Source organism: Drosophila subpulchrella, unplaced genomic scaffold (assembly GCF_014743375.2).
Source record: "Drosophila subpulchrella strain 33 F10 #4 breed RU33 unplaced genomic scaffold, RU_Dsub_v1.1 Primary Assembly Seq53, whole genome shotgun sequence".
Classification (NCBI taxonomy): Eukaryota; Metazoa; Arthropoda; class Insecta; order Diptera; family Drosophilidae; genus Drosophila; species Drosophila subpulchrella.
In genome coordinates, this window is record NW_023665690.1 from 318,730 (window position 1) to 341,094 (window position 22,365).

Genomic DNA, 22,365 nt, shown 5'->3' on the forward strand with positions numbered 1-22,365 from the left:
ATGTATAATGTTTTCAGCGCCAAATAATTATTTCATTTCTATTAGCTAAGCGGCTAACGCTTTTCGTCGGGTCTGTTTTTCAGCTCGGTACTCAGATGAGCTAAGGAAATACCAGACAAAATACCAGATTTAGCGAGTGAATTTCGATGAACGCCGTTAGCTGCGGCCCAAAGAATAAGAAATTTAATCTTTGGCGGTGTTCGTGCAACACCGGTGTGGAATTTAAAAATAAAAATGGATGGAAAACCCTAAAAACGCCAAAGAAGGTCAGTGCAGATAAAAAAAGGACGCTTAATCAAAGCTGTTGCCCATTATAGTGGGACGCTGGAAATAATCCAATCGAGAAGCCCATTGAGATGAAAAGTAAGTTCTGGCCAAAAGAATTTGATTTCGTTGTACTAATATAGGTATATTTTTCGCAGAACCACTAGTAATAATCTCTGACGAGCTCTCCGTAGGGAAGCGATGGAGTCCACCACCACAAGCTACTTGGCAGCTAATGCGGTGCTGGAGGAAGAGTTGGCTTCTATGGGGAGGAGGAAAAATGACGCTCGCTAAGGGGCAGCTGAAGGAGCCATTACCAGCTATTACGTTAAACTACTAACATCATAAATAAAAACATTGTTCGAACATTCCATTTATTTTTATTTTCTTGTGCACCAGCAGATTCGTCTTTTCTAGACGAACAAGTGAAACTCTTAGCCCATCTGAGTACTACACTATAGGGACTAGAAAAAAAAAATGCGGTCCGCTAAGAGAAATCTGCTGCAGCACCGAATGAATACCCCCGTTCCCCAGCCGGCACCCACTTCATCAAGGCCCATGCTAGCACTTTGAGAATCGGAGCTGAACAGCATGCGTCGGGAAGATGCTGCAAAAGTGGAAAAAAAGATGGCGAGGCTTCCGCGAGACGAGAAGGCAGCTCTTTACTACTAATTTACATAAATAAAAAAATTAGTTGAAAATTCCAATTATTTTTATTTTAGTTTCATTTTACAAATAAAAACAACAAAAGTAATATTTAAACGACTAAGTTAGTCTGTTGCGACCCCAAAAGTAACGCTGCTTCTTATAAACTAAGACTTAACTATATGAAAGCATTCAGACATCAAAATCGAAAGGCTTCTAAAGAAATTACTGCCGGAGATTATCACATTGAATTATTTTTTTTATTTTGGTACAGTCCCAAAATATTTTGAAGTCATATTAAAAGAGTATATTTTTACGGCAGAACATGTTTTTAATTGCCGATAATTTTTTACCCATCTAGAAGTTTATTTTGAAAGCGTTGAACATTAAAGACAGGTAGTTTGTGTTATTTGAGTTATAAAGTTTATGGTTACCGTTCAAATGCTTTATTTATCTAAACAAATCCATGTAAATGTCATATATTATCTGTTTCTCAGCCTCTAATGATTCTCTAATAAATGAGCCAAGCATTGTCGGAAAATAACACAGTTACAAACATTTGGTATGTTGGCAACTTACTTAATTTAAATTAAAAATTCATGAATATAGGTACAATCACTGAGTCGAAAATCAAGCAAGTGCTATAAGGACTTTAAAAAACGTTATCCTAATAAATTTATAAGCATCTTAAATATTTCAATTATTTTTAAGAGTCATTTATTTGTTTAGGGTTTTCTATATTTTCAAAAGCAGCGGCCTATGTAAATAAGATACGATAACTTGTTTGCAAATGCCAATGTGTCTACGTGGGAATAGGGTATTACTGCGAATCCATTGGAACGCGGCCACCCAGGAACGTTGTTTAATAGTTGTACCTAAGCACATTTGCAATTTGAATCTTCTGTGAATTGCCGATACAAAAGCTGTTTCAAAATCTCATAATTGAGAAATACATATACTATCTTGTTGTCTGTGCATGTCACTATGTCGATACCAATCAATTTGTTTGATTGGCACTGCCGTGCCATCCACAATGTACGTTCTGATCCAAAAAACAGAGGCCTGGCAGAATCTATACGCGTGGCCCTAAAAGAAAGAAAGTTCCAGCTCATTAAGGAGTTCACAATCTTTCTCTGTGAAGCAAAACTTAAGGTATGTGTGTATGTATGTTTAGGCGTAATTTTTGTATATTTATATAGAACCACTTTTTTTTACTTTAGGATGACGAGGTCTTGTCAATCCTAAAAGATGCCAAAGAAGTTGTTCAACACTTAACTCCAGTTTTTTTAAAAGCAGTCAAGGCTTTGTTATCTTTGAACTGGAAGAAAAGAAGTTCCGAGATAATCGAAGCATATATTGAATTTTATGTGGACTTATTGATGACCCACAACCAATATCTTTCAATAGGAGTATTTAAACTTATTGAACACTGGATTCCTGAAAAATCGGACAAATTCGACTGGGTCAAGGGATGTCCCTCAGAACGTAGCAGACTTCAACTGAAAGCTGTACATGATGTACTGAATCGCATTTTAAACGCAGCTCCAATGACATTTCAGTTTGTATGTAAAACCATTACCGATAAATTTCCCTATTATAAAAGGCCAGCTTATGTGACGGCAGGGTATGTCTATAACGTGCTCTGGTTAATCGAATACAAGCCTATATTTGAAGAACCGATGTTGCAGCTGGTTTTGCAGAGGTAACTACTTTACTAAATTATTTCTTTATACCAATGACTTATTAACCAAAATCAGGTAGAAAGACATAAGGTATATCGAGGGTGCTGCACAAATCACTTAGCGTGGATTTCGGGCACAATTTTTGTTCGGAATGTACTCGATTTTGCTTTGTTTGGTCAATATAAGTTCTACCCTATTTTTTATCACTGCTGTATATATATACATTTTTAATCCAGATCAGAATCACCTGCTGTGCAGATTTTATAGTTTCCAGATAGCCATCAACCGAAAAAGTAACTTGGCAACCTAACCAGTTTCCGTTGACCAGAAAAAATGAAATATAGGGAAAATTAAGAAAATCGGGTAGAGAGCAGGATAAAAACCTTTTAAACTTTTTACAGAATATTAAAGTAATTTTAAGGGTTCATGTACTATACCATATGGTGTATATCGCTATATTTTTTAAAATTAAAATTTGGTTATGTGTTATGTATATAAAAATAAAAATGGCGATTAAATCGGAATAGTTTTTACCCAAAATAGCTTAGAGGTGTACACTATTTCGGGTATACGTAAGGTGCGATTAGATAGATAAGAGAATTGAGTAATCTTACACCCGTTATCCCGCAATCGTGTAAACTACAAGGCATCCGAAGTCGAAAGAGATCCGACAATTGCCTATAATTGTGTTATTTTTAATTTATAAATCAATTAATTGATTTTTTAATTAAAAAAAACTAGATATTATGAACTTTAAATCATATAAAAGAGAAATAAATCAAGGAATAACTCTATATTCGAGTGTCTTGACTATCAAATACCTGTTAATAAGTTAAAGGGAGCGCAAGCAAGATGGATATATGCAAGCAGCAAACTGCCTGTTTGGTAGATTGCAGGACGCCACTAGCGAATTCATTATTAGGTCATATCTTCTTAATAAATGGACCCATTTGAACAATTTGTAGATATGAATATAGGAATAAATAACCAAAGTCAAATTCCATGTACACATATAAAAAAGGTTTTAAAAAATTAGGCTTCAGATTTAAGCGTTATGGAGGCTTGTGGGCGAAACCAACTTTCTGTTAAAATTTTTATTCTGACATCAAAACTGAAAGCCACAGCTTGTGGGCGGTGTGAGGGCGTTGGAGGGTTGACGAAACCAATACATTTCAGTTGAAATTTTCATTCTAGCGTCAAGACTTGTGGGTGGTGTTGGTAACTTATTGTTACCGAGATCACAGCGTTCAAACGGACAGACGGACGTGGCTAGATTGATTTCCTGGTCAAGAATATATATACTTAATGGGCTCCGAAACGCTTCCTTCTTCCTTACTTTCCGACGAATCAAGAACACCCTTTTACGCAGAAATCTTGCTATATTTCGTGATACAAGTGTATTAACCCCTTAAAGCCTTATCGATGCCATGTAATGTAAATATCGATGTTTTAAACTCTACCCAAGTTATATTTATTTTAAGCTTGGTTAATAGAGTAACGGATATCTCATAGTCGAGGCATTCGACTGAGCGTTCCGTTTATTTTGTACTAATTTCCTACTTATTCCGTGGTCCCGTAGTTGCAGCATGCTAGAGTGATTGCAGTGATGCCGAACATAATACATTTATTATCCGGAATCCTGACTTTTTATTAACTTGTAAAGCATTCATCCGTTAAATAAAAATGTTAGTAAAATCGATCAATCGTTTATAAATCTGTTGAATTCGAAAGAAATAAAAGGACAAACTTCCGGATAATATAAGTATTATGATTTTTCGGCATCTCTGCAAATTCCGGAAACTTTGTAGCAGGCCAATTGATCTTACAGGTTGGTGTTACATAGTCAGAAACACGACTATAGATGTGCTCTAGAAATCGGTTAGGCCTAAATTGGAAAGGGTGTCATATGTGCGGCAATAGAAATTTATCACAAACTCAACGCTAAGCAATGTCTTCGGCACCCTTGTATAACTTATAATTTTTCTTATGGATTTAGAGGCAGGCGTGGCTGAAGTCTTAGTAAGCTTTTGGGGCCTGGCTCTAATGATCCTTGAGCAATCTAATCAATTTCTTTTTATTTTCATGGATAATCATCTAGATAAATTTGGCGTTTTCTTTTTACGCTTAGATTCTTATTACTAGATGTTAACGCTCCAAGAGAAGAAATTGGCGCAGAAACAGATGACGAAGATGACGAAGATGACAATGTGGACGCAGATAGAGTTTTTCAAATGGACGATGTATCCAGCTATACTAAGACTGAAAAAACTGTTAAACATCCTGTCGGCAAAACCTTGGATATTTGCCTATTCATGCTGTATAGGTTTATTGACGAAAAATGTCGCATTCACAAAAACAGTACCGGCGAACAGCGCTCGACTGCTAAACGCATATTTAATCTATTACTACATATATTCGATGATACTCTGTTACCAAGCTACAATACCCATCATGTGCAGTTTGTCCTATTTTATGTGACTAGTATTCGTGTTGCATATTCTGAGGCTTTTCTTGATTTGCTTTGGCAGAAGGTACAAAATCCCCAAATTTCGCCGATTATTGGACATGCTGCGGTGGGATACATGACTAGCTTTTTATCTCGCGCCAGATTTTTGCCACTAAGGTAAGAAAAATTGTCATTCAATGTCCAAATAAGATAAGATAATAAGAACTTTAATTTTCTTAACTTTTTTTTCTAGCCTTGTACAATACTATTTAAAAAAAATGAGTATTTGGGCTCATACCTACATAGACGACTCGAGTAAAAAGACTTTGACTTGGTCGTTTGGTGCACACTTGGTTTTCTACTCTGTCTGCGAAACAATTTTTTATTTGATTGCGTCTCGTGCCAGATATTTGACTGACAGTTCAAAAGGTATGCTTTAAAATTTGTTGTCATAAGATTCTTAGACTGAGCCGTATCACACATTACCTTAGGTTCTGAATTGTTTTCTTCATAAAACCTAGGAGGTATTTTAAAATCATACTACATTTGCCTAATAATGTTGTTGTAACATATTTTTTCATACTTTTTAAAAGATTTTTAATATTTGGGATATATATTTATACCCGTTACTCGTAGAGTAAAAGGGTATACTAGATTCGTCGGAAAGTATGTAACAGGCAGAAGGAAGCGTTTCCGACCCCATAAATTATATATATTCTAGATCAGGATCACTAGGCGAGTCGACCTAGCCATGTCCGTCTGTCCGGATGAACGCTGAAATCTCGGAAACTATTAGAGCTAAGCTATTGAGATTTGGCATTCAGATTCCTGACCTTCTTACGCAGCGCCAGTTTGTTTTAGCAACGTGCCAAGCCCACGCCCACAAACCGCCCAAATCTGTGGGTCCTACAGTTTTGATGCTAGAGTACAAATTTTAACTGAAATGAATTGTTCTCATCTATACCTATCGATTTACCCAAAAAAAATGTTTGCCACGCCCAGTTTAACGCCCACAAACTTTAAAAAATCGTAAATATGAACGTGGTTATCTCGGAAACTATCACAGATAGAGAATTGGTATTTCAGATTTAGATTCCGTAGCCTTGTACGCAGCGCAAGTTTGTTACGCGAATATGCCACGCCCACGCTAACGCCCACAAGCCGCCAAAACCTGTGGCGCCCACAATTTTTATGCTATATAAAAAATTTTAAATGAAATGTATTAGTCTCGTCAATACCTATCGATTAATCCAAAAAAAATTTGCCACGCCGAATCTAACGTTCATAACGCTTAAATCTGTCTACCGCCGGTAGGTGGCGCATTTTTATCTCGCTTTGCTGCTTGCATATCTCCATTTCCCTTTGGTCCCTTTAGCTGAGTAACGGGTATATGATAGTCGAGGTACTCGACTATAGCGTTCTTCCTTGTTTTAAAATCGTACCTTTCTGCTTTCTGATTAATCAAACACAAGCACCACAAACAAAGTACAAAGTCGTGGCGCGCATACTTGTTATAATATCAAATTTGTTGACGGAAAATTACACAGGTCGACAAAATTCTGACTTTTTCTTGGCCCAAGACTAAGAGCTAAAAAATCTGAAAGGTATTACCTGTGGATTACTACCCAAAACTTGGAAACTTTCCATCACGCACAGCTTTGGAAAAATGGTAGTGAAAGTAAAAATTTTTCTTCTTGTAACCACTTTTTATGGCTTAATAAAAACCAATAAAGCTTAGCGGGAAAACATAAAAAAAAATTAACAGAAGCTGTAAGCACGTGCTATATGTTGTTCAGTAGGTATTTCTAGGCTATTTATGCTAACAAAACATATTTTGGATCAAAAGCCCGTTTTAAAAATATATCGAAAGTATATTTTTGTGCACATATTTTGCTTTTATTCTCAAAAACTATCTCAACGATCAATACTTTGAATAAAAGATTATAAGGCCTTTGAGAATCCTCGACTTTTTAAGCTTGCAACTTGTTTTGTTTCAAATTTCAATGCATAAAGAAATATGCAAAAAACCATTCCATTTCTTAAAAATCACAGCGCACCAGAAGAGTGTGCCAAAGTGACTGTATATTCACAAAGAATAAATATCTACTGTGATGGTACCAAAAACAAGAGAGAACGCTTAGATACCCGTCACTCAGCTAAAGGCTAAAGCAAAGCGAGATTGGAATGCGCCACCTACCCGTGATCTCAATATATGGTTATGTGGGCAGTAGACAGATTTAAGAGTTATGGGCGTTAGAGTGGGCATGGCAAACTTTTTTTTGGGTCAATCGATAGGTATTGACGAGAATAAAACATTTGTTTTTTATTTCATTTTTTATCTAGCATGAAAATTGTGGTCGCCACTGGTTTGGGCGGTTTGTGTTTGTTTTACTGGTTGAATTTAAGGCGAATCTAGTATACCCTTTTACTCTGCGAGTAACAAGTAGAAGGAAGCGTTTCCGACCTTATAAAGTATATTTATTCTTGATCATGATCACTAGCAAAGTCGATCTAGCCACGTCCGTCTGTCTGTCCGTATGAACGCTATAAAAGCTAAAAAGTTGGGACTTAACATGCAGATTCTAAAGCACAAAAACGCCCATACGCTCGTGCTAAAGTCTGTCGCCCACATCAATATCTATCTTTGTCCAGATTGTCCAGATCAGACCATCCATTAAGAAGTTACAAGCAAAAAAAAGGAATGTGCAATATTGGAACAGTCGCTGCTTGGATATCTCCATCTCCCTCGCACTCCCCTTAGCTGAGTAACGGGTATCTGATAGTCGAGGGAGTCGACTATAGCGTTCTTTCTTGTTTCTTTTCAGGCGTATTTACTTTTTTAAAGTGTAGAATTAAATATCATATAGCTGCCATAGGAGCCATGGAAAATTTCATGAGAAAATAATGTTAAGCAAGATGGGGTATTGCATTTTTTGTAGATATTATAATTTCGATTTTTTTTAGAAAACAATAAAGGAAGCTAGATTCGGCAACTGGAAATGAATATACTCTTGTAGTTATAAGAAATAGTCAATGTTAGTAAAACCATGGTTAATTATTAATTATTGTTGCTAATTATAAAAAACGAGAAAAAACGATAAGAATCAAAAAAACCATAATTTTTATACCCTTGCAGAGGGTATATTGATTTCAGTCAGAAGTTTGCAACGCAGTGAAGGAGACGTTTTCAATCCCATAAAGTATATATATTCTTGATCAGCATGACTAGACGAGTCGATCTAGCCATGTCCGTATGTCCGTCCGTTTCTACGCAAACTAGTCTCTCAGTTTTAAGGCTATCGGGCTGAAACTTTCCTAAAAGTCTTATATCTTTTGCAGGTAGTATATAAGTCGGAACCAGCCGAATCAGACAACTATACCTTATAGCTCCCATAGGAATAATCGAAAAAAAATTTTTTTTTTAATATATCTTTGGTGTTTTTTAACATATAACCTCCTAAGCTTGGAATTAACATTTTTTAATTAGTTTTGAATTTTGAATTAAATTTTATCAAAATCGGACGACTATATCATATAGCTGCCATAGGAACGATCGGAAAATTGGTGGAAAAATAATATGAAACAAGTTATAGCTTCGGTGTTTTTCAACATATAACCTCCTAAGCTTGGAATTAACATTTTTTAATTAGTTTTGAATTTCGAATTTAATTTAATTAAAATCGGACGACTATATAATGTAGCTGCCACAGGAACGATCGCAAAATTGGTGGGAAAATAATATAAAACAAGGAAGAATGCTATAGTCGAGTGCCTCGACTATCAGATACCCGTTACTCAGCTAAAGGGACCAAAGGGAAATGGAGATAAGCAAGCAGCAAAGCAAGACTGAAATGCGCCACCTACCGGCGGTAGACAGATTTAAGCGTTATGGGCGTTAGGGTGGGCGTGGCAAATTTTTTTTTTTGGATCAATCGATAGGTATTGACGAGACCAATACAGTTAAGTTAAAATTTTGTATCTAGCATGAAAATTGTGGGCGCCACAGGTTTGGGCGGTTCGTGGGCGTTAGAGTGGGCGTGGCATATTCGCGTAACAAAATTGCGCTGCGTACGAAGCTACGGAATCTAAATCTGAGATCCCGATTCTCTATCTTTGATAGTTTCCAAGATATCCACGTTCATATTTACGATTTTTTGAAGTTTGGGGGCGGTTTGTGGGCGATAAAGTGGGCGTGGCAAACTTTTTTTTGGTCAATCGATAGGTATTGATGAGAACAATACATTTCAGTTAAAATTTTTATTCTAGCATCAAAACTGTAGGAGCCACAGTTTTGGGCGGTTTGTGGGCGTAAAAGTAGGCGTGGCAGTCTACTGAAACAAACTTGCGCTGCGTAAGAAGCTCAGGAATCTGCACGCCAAATCTCATTAGCCTAGCCTTCATAGTTTCCAAGATCTCAGCGTTCATCCGGACAGACGGACAGACGGACATGGCTAGATCGACTCGGCTAGTGATCCTGATCAAGAATATATATACTTTATGGGGTCGGAAACGCTTCCTTCTGCCTGTTACATACTTTCCGACGAATCTAGTATACCCTTTTACTCTACGAGTAACGGGTATAACAAATTATAGCTTCGGTGTTTTTTAACATATAGCCTCCTTTGCTGGGAAATAACTTTTTTAATTAGTTCTGAATTTGGACTTTAATTTTATCAAAATCGGACGACTATATCATATAGCTGCCATAGGAACGATCGGAAAATTGGTGGGAGAATAATATGAAACAAATTATAGCTTCGGTGTTTTTTGACATATTATCTTATACTATTGGGAAAATCATTTTTTGTATTTTTAAATTTAATAATTATAACTGCAAGGGTATACAAATTTCGGCTTGCCGAAGTTAACTTCCTTTCTCGTTTTCATGTTAATTTAATTTTAAAGTCAACAAGAACTCGTCTCTTAGCGACCACATTTTAAAAGCGGGAGAGTTTCATATAGATTCTACTAGTGCCTATAAAGCTCGGCGTTTGAACCTATAACCCATTTGTCGATAACCTGGAACAGGGTTTAGGCTCACCCAGGATTCAACAATTTTTTATTTTATTAAAAAATAAATATTATTTTGTTTGCTTTTCATTATTATAAGCAACATATTAGTATGTTTTTATTTCCCTCAAAGTTTTGAGTGTCTGTAAATTCATAGAAAAAAAACGAACGAACCGAACAGGTCCGAACAGGCCTGGACCGCGGCGAATACTATATACAGCTATATATATATAGCTATATATATTGCTATATAGCCGCAGGATTGAAAATCGTTCCCCCAATTATCTACAATCGCTGACTCAAAATTTTAAAAAATTGCTGGGTGCCCTTTTTCCCTGTTAACCCTGCTATGCCTTCTTTAATTTGTTTACATTTTAAACAGACTTAAACGTGTGACTGTCTGCTCGGCCTATTTTTATACCCGTTACTCGTAGAATAAAAGGGTATACTTGATTCGTTGGAAAGTATGTAACAGGTAGGAGGAAGCGTTTTCGACGTTTTCGTATATATATATTGTTGCATATGAACGCTGAGATCTCGGAAACTATAAGAGCTAGAGTGCTGGGACTTGGCATGCAGATTCTTGGTCTTCCTGCGCAGCGCAAGTTTGTTTTAGCATGGTGTCACCCCCACAAACGACTTTAACACTAAAACCCGTCTAGCGCCCCCATTTTTTTAATAAAACAAGGACCGATATAGTTTGTTAATATACGGTATTAAATTTAAACGGAACATTATCTTTATATTTCTTTATTTATATTTCTGTTATGAGTGTTTAGTTTTCCTAAAATCGGAAAGCTCTTTACATACAATGCTCCACGGTAACGACCTTCAAGGGTATAGAAACTTCGGCTTGCGGAAATAGCTTGATTTCTTCTATTCAATTAATTTTCCAATCATTCCTATGGAAGCTATATAAAATGGTTGCCTGTTTCGTTCCAAAAGAAGAAATAAGAAGAATTTTGGGATAGTTGCATCCCTATACATAAAGAATATGACCTTTTTTTTCAATGCGTTGCTAACTTCCTACTAAAATCATAATACCCTCTGCAAGGGTATAAAAATCGGACTACTATATCGGATATCTTTAATAAGAACTATTGGTATATTTATATTAAACAAAAACACTGAATGAAATAATGTGGTAAGTATTTTTATACCCGTTACTCGTAGAGTAAAAGGGTATACTAGATTCGTCGGAAAGTATGTAACAGACAGAAGGAAGCGTTTCCGACCCCATAAAGTACATATATTCTTGATCAGGATCACTAGCCGAGTCGATCTAGCCGTGTCCGTCTGTCCGTATGAACGCTGAGATCTCGGAAACTACAAAAGCTACAATACTGGGATTAGGCATGCAGGTTCCTGAGATTCCTGCGCTGCGCAAGTTTGTTTCAGTAGAGTGCCACGCCCACTTAACGCCCACAAACCGCCCAAAACTGGCTCCTACAGTTTTGATGCTAGAATAAAATTTTTAGCTGAAATGTATTGTTCTCATCAATACCTATCGATTGACCCAAAAAAAGTTTGCCACGCCCACTTTAACGCCCACAAACCGCCCACAAACTTCAAAAAATCGTAAGTATGAACGTGGATATCTCGGAAACTATCAAAGATAGAAAACCGGGATCTCAGATTTAGATTCCGTAGCTTTGTACGCATCGCAATTTTGGCTCGTAAGTTGTTATTACTTTGTGCAACAGTACTAGTGTTTTGTACTCGATCCAGACTTTAAGCGGCATATCAAAAATTTTCAAAGTTGCATCAGAGATTCGATCTGTCCCCCTGCGATTAAATATATATCTCGCTACATTATTGAGGGCTACAAGGAGTTTGTGCTGGCTAGTAGCATCACAATTTCCAAAGACTCCATAGAATAGTAGTGGTGTCAGCTTAGTTTTCGCAATAAGCATTTTTAAATTTATTGATAAACAGGATTAACTTCCAAAAAAAAAAAAAGATGTAGTTATTTGCGGGTATGCCTTAAGACTATGAACAGCACATTTAAAAACCACTTTGGCAACATTTATAACAGAGAAATGGCAATAGAAAAAATTGAAAAAAAAAAAACAAATGGAATTTTAGGGCAGTTCGGGGTTTCCCATTGTACCGTGCCAATTTATACTTAGCAAGAGACTTTGAAATTTTTCCGAATTTTGTTTTTTCCTAGTTTTGTATGTCAAACCATATTTACTGCAGGAGCTATTTTCCGTTTTTAGGGACCTTTCTAATAGTAAGTATAGTTTGAATGATGCCGTTGTTGGCATACTCGACAAGTAGTCAGTGATCCACAGCTTTCAACCTTATGAGCTCTAGATAAGCAATTTTTGCATGCTCCTACTTGAATAATACCTTGGCGCCGCGTTTTGGGATGATGTGGCTCTAGGTGACAAATCTTGAAGCTTTATTAGTTGAGGATTGATTGATTGCGGAGTGTTGTTGTTGGTTGTGCGTTTATCATCTCAAGCATGCAAGAGAGGTGATCAATAAACGTAATTTCACTCCCGAACACTAAAACTTCCGTTGGTGCATCCGCAGAATTTTCCAGTGCAGATTGGGTATGTTAGCCTAACTTTCTGCTGATAATAAAACAAATGATTGGATTCCATGATTTTGTGTTGATATCGAGGTTTATGAGGGTGCTCCAAGTCTTCCGGACTGAATCGTGTAGTGATCGAGACTGTTGTGCAGACCCGTTAATGGGCATATAATCGAGGATTTCTTCTATTACAGCATAGGCTAATATTTTGCCGTTTTGGTACCTGTTTTGTGTCTGTCACCGCGGCTCACCGCGGTGTGAGCCTTGTAGAATATGTAGCTTCTGGCTGGCTGAGTATGGTTTATTGGGTTCTAATTCCACAAAAAAGTCGTGAAACCGGGGCCAATATAGCGGGAGAGTTAGCTTTAAGCTCGGGGCGTCGTTTTCTCGAGGCAGGGTCATATTATATTAGTTACAAGCAAGGTTGCCCGCAGTTTCGCAGTTTTATTTTGAAGTGCTTACAATTACCGTCTGGTGCAAATTAAGTAAAGAGTAAGATTTATTCAGCACATTTCCTTGTTTCATCAAATGCCTTTTAATTATGCGTTAAATAAATGTATTTAAATAAAAAATAAGCATTATCAGTGTTGTAAAAGGATTAAAAGCGAAAAACGATGGTGTTGTGAATATGGTACTCCAAACACCATATACTAAGGTCATACGAAATTAAAAACAAGGAAGAACGCAATAGTCGAGTACCTCGACTATCAGATACCCGTTACTCAGCTAAGGGACCAAAGGGAGATGGAGATATGCAAGCAGCAAAGCGAGATTGAAATGCGCCACCTACCCGCGATCTCAATATATGGTTATGTGGCAGACAGATTAAGGCGTTATGGGCGTGCCAAACTTTTGTTGGGTCAATCGATAGGTATTGACGAGACTAATACATTAAAGTTAAAATATTTTTCTAGCATGTGGGCGTTAGAGTGGTCGTGGCAAACTTTTTTTTTGGATCAATCGATAGGTTTCAGTTATAATTTTTAATCTAGCATGAAAGTTGTGGGCGCACACACACGCACGGACATCTTGTTCTTCTTGCTTTCATTAGAATTATACTTAGATGTAGGTGACAGTTGTGAGGGAAAGCCGTGAACCTGTTTGTTTAAAAATGTATATATGTTTAAACATTAAAATGCAAAATGATTTTTGCCCTTTAAGGGAAATGTGTTAAAGCTGTTTAAGAATTGCAAATGAAATATTTTTTAGCAAAAGTATATCAGTGTTTATTATAATGAAGTTGAATTTTAACGAATATCATTTCCACCGCCAACTACAAATGCATATATACACACACGCACGAATATCTTGTTTTCAGTATTCTTATTTTCATTAGCTTTTCGCCTAGATTATATTTATTCGCATGTTTTCGTTGTTCAATTAAACACCTTATTAAATTTTCCTTTAAATACATGTATTTATAAAATAAGCAACCATTACCTACCAGTATTGTAAAATGGTTAAACAAAGAAATACCCGTATAGTAGTACATGTAGTACTTTGTTGGTATGCTTTGGCAACATTTACAACAGAGAAATAACCAAAAAAAAAAAAGTTGAATTCTTGGACGTTGATGCACTATGGTCAGTACAAACAGGGGGCCCTACGACACCAAGAAATGGTTGTTACGCGCGGAGCCCTTCACCGTTTTGCGCGAGTAGACGAAATCGCGGACAAAGAAAAAGACAATATAACAATATACATTTAAAGAAAGGAAGAACGCTATAGTCGATTGCCTCGACTATCAGATACCCGTTACTCAGCTAAAGGGACCAAAGGGTGGTATGAAAGTAGCAAAGCGAGATTGAAATGCGCCACCTACCCGTGATCTCAATATATGGTTATGTGGGCGGTAGACTGATTTAAGCGTTATGGGTGTTAGAGTGGGCATGGCAAAGTTTTTAATCGATAGGTATTGACGAGACCAATACATTTCAGTTAAAATTTTGTATATAGCATGAAAATGGTGGGCGCCACAGGCTTGGGCGGTTTGTGGGCGTTAGAGTGGGCGTGGCATATTCGCGTTACAAACTTGCGCTGCGTACAAGGCTACGGAATCTAAATCTGAGATCCCAATTCTCTATCTTTGATAGTTTCTGATATACCCGCGTTCATATTTACGATTTTTTGAAGCTTGTGTGCTGAAAAAAACATGCGCTGCGCAAGAAGCTCAGGAATCTGGATGCCAAATCCCAATAGCCTAGCTCTTATAGTTCCCGAGATCTCAAGAATATGTATACTTTATGGGGTCGGAAACGCTTCCTTCTGCCAGTTACATACTTTTCGACGAATCTTGTATACCCTTTTACTCTAAGAGTAAAGGGGATAAATACAGGTCAAAATACGAATAGACAAGATACAAAAAGTAAAACTAATTAGTTACTAAGTGATATAGTATTATTGATTTAAAGATAGGCAGTGAGTCGGTCGTAGATATTAGGTGATATAGTCTATTATAATCATTGCAAAGTACTCTAAAAGGATCATCCATTGCATAATTAGAGATACAATGATTTAAACTATAGGAATATAGTTTCTAGTGAATCTAATTGGCACATTAAACTGCAGGCGACCCAGTAACTCGGGACTCTCAACATCACCATGAATAAGATTTCTAATAAACGTAATACCAGGCATAGTTATACGGTTAGCTTATGATGGAAAGTTAATTAGAAGTAGTCTACTAGAGAAGGATGGTAGTATTAGGCTTGTATCCCAGTTAAGTCACCGTAAGTCAAGTATTAAGAAGTTTTTTGCACAGACTCAATCCGGTCTATATGCACCCCATATTGGGGACTCCAAACAGGAGCGCAGTACTCAAGAATTGGTCGGACTAATGAAATAAACAAGGTCTTCGTGACATAGGGTCATCGAATTCCTTCGACCACCTTTTGATAAATGCAAGCATGCTCCTGGATTTATTTACCGTGGTAGTAATGTGGTCAGAAAACTTACGTTCAGGATCCATATAGACTCCAAGGTCGTCAGCATGCGTTATCCCATCTAACACACAACCACTCAAAGTATAAGTTGAATAGTGAGGGCTGACACGAAAAAAAGTCATAAATTTACACTTAGAACCATATAAATTAAATTCATTATCCATGCACCATGATTGAAGTGCATTGAGATCAGATTGTAAAGCTAAACTTTGTGCGGGATCATTATATTGCAGGCACAACTTAACGTCATCTGCGTACATAAGTACACGTGACTTCGTTAAGACTAAAGGAAGGTCATTTATAAATAATGTAAACAGGAGCGGACCAAGATGACATCCTTGTGGTACACCGGACGTAACTCGGATTAGGGATAAAAAAGAGTTTTTAAAAATGACCCTTTGAGTCCTGCCATTCAAATAACTTAAGATCCACCTAAGAAGATCACCTGGAAACTGACATTTCTAAAGACAAAGTAAAAAGTTTGTGCAATGGTCTACACAAAGTCTTAGCGCAATACCTAAGCACACATCCAGGGAATCCGTCAGGACCCGGAGAGTAGACTGGATTGACCCTTTGCAAATCTAAAAGAAGTGAGCTTGCTCTTATAACAGGACAAAAAAAAGGTTTGATTTAGGCATGTCATATGGGTAAGACTGATCTGGAGGACTTGATGTTGAAAAGGTGGTTTGTAAAAACTGTGCAAAAAGATCGGCTATGGCCTGATCAGTGTTTGCGGCCGAATTTTCAAATTTAAGTGATGGGTAACTTGAAGATTTACGCTTTGTTTTAACAAAATTAGAAAACTGTTTTGGATCCAGTGTAAACTGGGTCTTGAAACGAGTTAAATAGTTTTTATAACACTGGGCGTTAAGCACGGTAAAATCAGACCCAGCACTTAAGTATCGGAAAAAGGCAGCTTGTGAACCGGAAGCTCTAAACTTTTTGTAGAGTCTAGACTTTACATTTTTAAGTCGTGCCAACTCTTTGTTAAACCATGCAGGTTTGAAATTTTAGGATAATACGTAGGAGCGCATGTATCAAAAACTGCGTTTAATACATTATAAAATGTATTAAAAGCTTCAGTAATATTAGTTCATAAGTACAGATTAGACCAATCCGAGCAAGCTATAAAGCTATTAATGAGTGCAAAGCTTGCTCTACGAAAGCAGGGGATGCGTTTAGCTGACTTTTCAGATAGTTCATGCAGTCAGCTCCAGCGTTGGGTGATATGGGTCTTCTGGTAAAGTAATTGCAGAGGTTCTAACTATGCAAACACAATCTGGACTGGAAAGAAATCATAGATCTAGTAATTTTCCTAACAAATTTAGAACATGATATACTTGAGACAATGAAATATCAAGGAACCGTCAAGAAAATCATGCTGCGTTGAAGGTAACAATATATTTGATGTTTCGACGGTGTAGCTAGATATTTTAAAGTCACCTAAAACTATTAACTTATCCCTATCTGAAAGTTTACTTGAAATAAACTGGATAGCGGACAGATGATTCGCATATAGTGGGAATTCAGATAACGGCGGTATATAGGAACATGTTATGTATTTAGAAGTACCCGGAAGGGATAGACGTTAATTCTGAGTCAACTGCAATTAACTCCACCTCCACCTCGGGACAGACGATCAAGCCTGTAAGTTGTGTATTTACTTGGAAAGACTTGGGAACTAAGAATTTCCAGTTTTCATTTTTTAACCAGGTTTCTGTAAACACAATAACATGGGAAGACAAGGAAAAACTATCAGTATACAATTTGGTCAGCTTACTTTGTAAACCTTTTGTATTCTGATAGGAAAGCACAAGGAAAGAATCTAGTTTTTTGAGATAGATGAAGAGGTAGATGTGAACGGCTCTTTAAGGGGATTTCCAACTTCCTTTGAACGAATTTTCTTTTTTTAGCTTCGCACTCTTAAACAAAAATGTCTCCAGGCCAAAATTGGATGAGCTGAGCACATAGTTGAAAAATTAGCACAGGAAACACCGATCTTAAATAATGATACTTCCCTAGCATATGGAAAATCAAATCGTTCAACCTTTAGATTATCAATCTGAACTTTGTTACGGATATAGGCCGTAATGTCCAGGGATGAAAGGTCAGGATTCAGCCGAAAAACAAAAATTTGTTTCCACTGCGGTACACAGGTGACTGTTTTAGGTACCACGCATGTGACAGGTTTTGGTACTACATCATTTATGGCCGCACTACCAGTTTCAGTCGGTACTCTGGACGTTAAGTCAACATGCGGCGTTGGAATCATTGTTGTATTATTTACAACAGATTTTTCGGGCGTCTCATGCGGCAAAATCTCACGTCCTTTGCATTCGGAAACCGAATCTTTTTTAGCTTTCGACCTCAGTACCATTTGTGCGGCACCTGAGATCTACTGCTATGCTGCAGACACAAGATCGCCAGAGAGTTTCACTAGCGGCTACCGTGGGTTGTCTATCGACCGCGATCTTTTTACGCTTAGGAAAATCGTTCTCAGATAGCATAAGGCTAGTGAGCTGCGACTTAAGCGCCACAAGCAGATCCGTATTTCTACGGCTGTTCCGGATTAGTTCCGTAACAGTGCTTTTTGTAAGCCGCCTAATAGAGATTACCTGGGTTTTATAAGCAATGCAATTATCACAATAGTAGCGCAAGCCACTTCTCATGTCGATTGCATCGCGTACCAGGCCCGAGTAGCCAAGGCATTTTGCATGAAAAATATTCTCGCACGAATGGCACGGAATGCTCTGTTGCCCAGCCAAAATCAACGACTTGCATTTCTTTAAATTACAGACAGCCATTTTCGCGATATTCCGAACCACAGTGCAAAGAAAATAAAGCAACGCAAGTATAAGAGAGAGTTAGAGGGACTGGAGTGAGTAAGCTAGGGAAGCGTAAGTTTTTGATGTTGCAACAACAAAGTTTTATGCGGGAGTGAGGGAGAGCGGGTAACTACCGTTTAGACTCTTACCGTTCCAAACAGCGTTTGTAAAAAAAGAAGTCAATTAGATAAAACAATAAGAACAAACACTGCATATAGATTAAACGTGCAAACTAATTTTGTTAATTTAAACACAAAACAATCACTATGAACGAAGCGAACGGATGTTGTTAGGGACATAAGAAGCTATATAAATGTAAGAAAATATGAATTAAGCCCAGATGGTTTATGGACAAAAAGAACACAATTTCAGATCGCAAGACAAAAACACGACCGTTTACTGAAAGAGCGAAATGCATTTTTGGGCAGTTTTGGGGTTGCCTATTGTACCGTGCCAATTTATAATTAGCAAGCGTCTTCAAATTATTTCAGAATTTGGTTATAAACGTCAGTTCACTCCTTACCATTGGAATTTCCGTTGGTGCACGTGCAGTTTGGTTCTATTAGCCTAACTTTCTCCTGATAATAAAACAAAGGATTGGATTCCATGATTTTGTGTTGATATCGAGGTTTATGAGGGTGCTCCAAGTCTTCCGGACTGAATCGTGTAGTGATCGAGACTGTTGTGCAGACCCGTTAATGGGCATATAATCGAGGATTTCTTCTATTGCAGCATAGGCTAATATTTTGCCGTTTTGGTTCCTGGTTTGTGAGAAAGCTGTGTCTGTCACCGCGGTTCACCGCGGTGTGAGCCTTGTAGAATATGCAGCTTCTGACTGGCTGAGTATGGTTTATTAGGTACTAATTCCACAAATAAGTCGTGAAACCGGAGCCAATCTAGATATTCGGCATCAAACTCAGGAAAACTAATTAGCGGGAGAGATAGCTTTAGGCTCGGGGCGTCGTTTTCTCGAGGCAGGGTCATTTTATATTATTTACTAGCAAGGTCGCGCGCAGCTTCGCCTGCGGAAATCGAAATTGAAAATGTCGCAAATAGACCGGTTATATCAACTTAAATTAAACTTAAACAATTTCTCATTTTCACGCCATACATAAAGGGGTTTTGGAGCGTTTTTTTGTGGTTTCACCAAGGGGCATACTCCACAGAAAATATATTTTCTTAAACTCTATTATTTTATTTTTAAAGGCTTACAATTTCTGTAAGACTTTTTACAGACTTCTTTGGATTTTCCCTCTGGTGCAAAGTAATTAAAGAGTAAGATTTTTTCAGCACATTTCCTTGTTTCATCAAATGTCTTTTAATTTTTTTTCGTTAAATAAATGTATTTAAATAACAAATAAGCATTATCAGTGTTGTAAAAGGATTGAAAACGATAAACGATGGTGTTGTGAATATGGTATTCCAAACACCATATACTAAAGTCATACGAAATGAAAAACAAGGAAGAACGCAATAGTCGAGTACCTCGACTATCAGATACCCGTTAGTTATTCAGCTAAGGGACCAAAAGGAGATGGAGATATGCAAGCAGCAAAGCGAGATTGAAATGCGCCACCTACCCGCGATCTCAATATATGGTTATGTGGTCGGCAGACAGATCTAGGCGTTATGGGCTTTAGAGTGGGCGTGGAAAACTTTTGTTGGGTCAATCGATAGGTATTGACGAGACTAATACATTAAAGTTAAAAAAATGTTTCTAGCATGACAATTGTGGGCGCCATTTGTTTAGGCGGCTTGTGGGTGTTAGAGTGGTCGTGGCAAACCGGCGTTAGAGTGGGCGTGGCTTATTCAAGTAACAAACTTGCGCTGCGTGCAAAACTACGGAATCTAAATCTGAAATCCCCATTTTCTATCTTTGATAGTTTCCGAAATATCCGCGTTTATATTAACGATTTTTTGAAGTTTGTGGGCGTAAAAGTGGGCGTGGCACCCTGCTGAAACAAACTTGCGCTGCGCAAGAAGCTCAGGAATCTACATACCAAATCCCAGCTGTTTAGCTTTTGTAGTTTCCGAGATCTCAGCGTTCATCCGGACGGACAGACAGATGGACATGGCTAGATCGACTCGGCTAAAGATCCCGATCAAGAATATATATACTTTATGGGGTCGGAAACGCTTCCTTCTACCTGTTACATACTTTGCGACGAATCCAGTATACCCTTTTACTCTACGGGTAGTAACGGGTGTAATAAGAAGAGAGATATCTTGTATTCAGTACTCTTGCTTTCATTGGAATTCTACTTGGATGTGGGAGACGGGTGTGGGAGAAAGCCGTGAATCTATTTGTCTAAACACTGGAATGCGATTTCAGTGTAAGAATAACAAATGTACGTTCCTCAGCAAATCTAGGGTGAAACCAAACCCGTGCGTTAAGTTTGTGGGTCTGATTTGGCTGGATTGCATTTTCTTGGAAAACGTCGCCACGTGACATCGACCGATTGTGCTTGAATTATAGATACCCTATTGGCAATAAAGCATATGACCTGTGACGAATTTAAGTTTATCCAATAAAGCTGAGTTTTCGAATCTATCCAAATGAATGTTGAGTTGATTAAGTATGTGAATTTGTGTGTAATTTTGTGGCATACGTTGCACAGCTAACTTGCTCCACATAACTCCAATCTCGGTAACGAGAGTGCCTTAGTTGGCGCGAGCTTTGACTTCAAAATAATTAAACGTGATATGTGCTTATGTCCTTATGCATGTTCTGTCGCATCTGAAAACCCATGGATTTGTCCAGTTTGCTGTGGCTACGAATTCACAAATCGTGGTATTTCGATTTTATTAATTCAATTCGATGCCATTCCACTGTGAGGTTAGATGGCACTGTGTTGTCTAATCCAAGTCCTTGGAGCCAAAGGTGTTCAGCCAAGATTTTGCAACGAACGACAACTGGGCTGAGCAAGCCGAGTAAATCGTAGAGACGGGTTAGGATTGAAATTACTTTTGATAACTTCTCCGCCCGACGGCAATGCATATCGGAAACAAAATACGTCCGATATTGACTTCCAAGACATGCCGAAAGTCTTCGTCACATTATCGCCATTCGGCTTGATATGAAACCCCGTATTTGTTTCGATGAGGTGAATTGCGTTCCATTTTGCAAGTGCTAATCCTGCTTCCGTGAGAAATTTAACAGCTTCGTTGAACTTTTGTTGTAGCTCTTCAATGGAGTCTGCAGATCGTCGACGTACATGTCATACAATAGGATGCTGTTCTTGTTTCCGTTGGGCGATACATTGAAGACTCCTTATTGCTAGGATCGGTGCGCATGCCATTGCATAGGTCACCGTATTGAGCTGATCGATTTTCAGAGACTGCTCTGGTGAAGATCCAAAATATCAATTGAATCTTGCGATCATTGGGGTGTAGCATAAATTGTCGGTACATTTTAGAGATGTCTGCAGTGAGAGCATATCTGTGAGTGCGAAATGAGAGGAGTAAGAGTGTCTGTTGAATGGTTGGGCCAACCATAACAATACCATTGAGAGACAGGTTACTCGATGTTGTAGCTGGCGCGTCGAATACTATACGTAGTTTCGTTGTTAAGCTGTCTGGACGTAGAACTGCTTGGTGGGGAAAAATGTAGTGTAGCTGGGCGATATCAAGTTTTGGGTCAATTGATAGGTATTGAAGAGAACAATACATTTCAGTTAAAATTTTTATACTAGCATCAAAACTGTAGGAGCCGCAGTTTTGGGCGGTTTGTGGGCGTTAGAGTGGGCGTGGCACCCTTCTGCCTAATCCCAGTATTGTAGCTCTTATAGTTTCTGAGATCTCAGCGTTCATACGGACAGACGGACATGGCTAGATCGACTCGGCTAGTGATCCTGATCAAGAATATATATATACTTTATGGGGTCCGAAACGCGTCCTTCTGACGTCAGGACCGTCAGGTTTGCCACGCCCACTTTAACGCCCACAAACTTAAACAAAAAGTTTTCCACGCCCACTCTAACGCCCACAAACCGCCCAAACCTGTGGCGTTCTT

General features: G+C 38.0%; 1 protein-coding gene across 2 annotated transcripts in view; it reads left to right on the forward strand.

Moving 5' to 3' along the window:
- The first annotated feature begins 1,828 nt into the window (after positions 1-1,828).
- Positions 1,829-22,365, forward strand: part of LOC119562497 (RNA polymerase I-specific transcription initiation factor RRN3-like) — a 64,874-nt gene continuing 44,337 nt past the window's right edge. The window contains exons 1-4 of one of the 2 annotated variants that reach the window (XM_037875705.1): positions 1,829-2,061; positions 2,130-2,611; positions 4,720-5,214; positions 5,291-5,466. In XM_037875705.1, coding sequence (XP_037731633.1) covers positions 1,894-2,061; positions 2,130-2,611; positions 4,720-5,214; positions 5,291-5,466 — 1,321 coding nt within the window. In that variant the 5' untranslated portion in view covers positions 1,829-1,893. Of the gene's footprint in view, positions 2,062-2,129; positions 2,612-4,719; positions 5,215-5,290; positions 5,467-22,365 lie in introns of those variants that run through there. The other variant, XM_037875706.1, reaches the window with a different exon arrangement.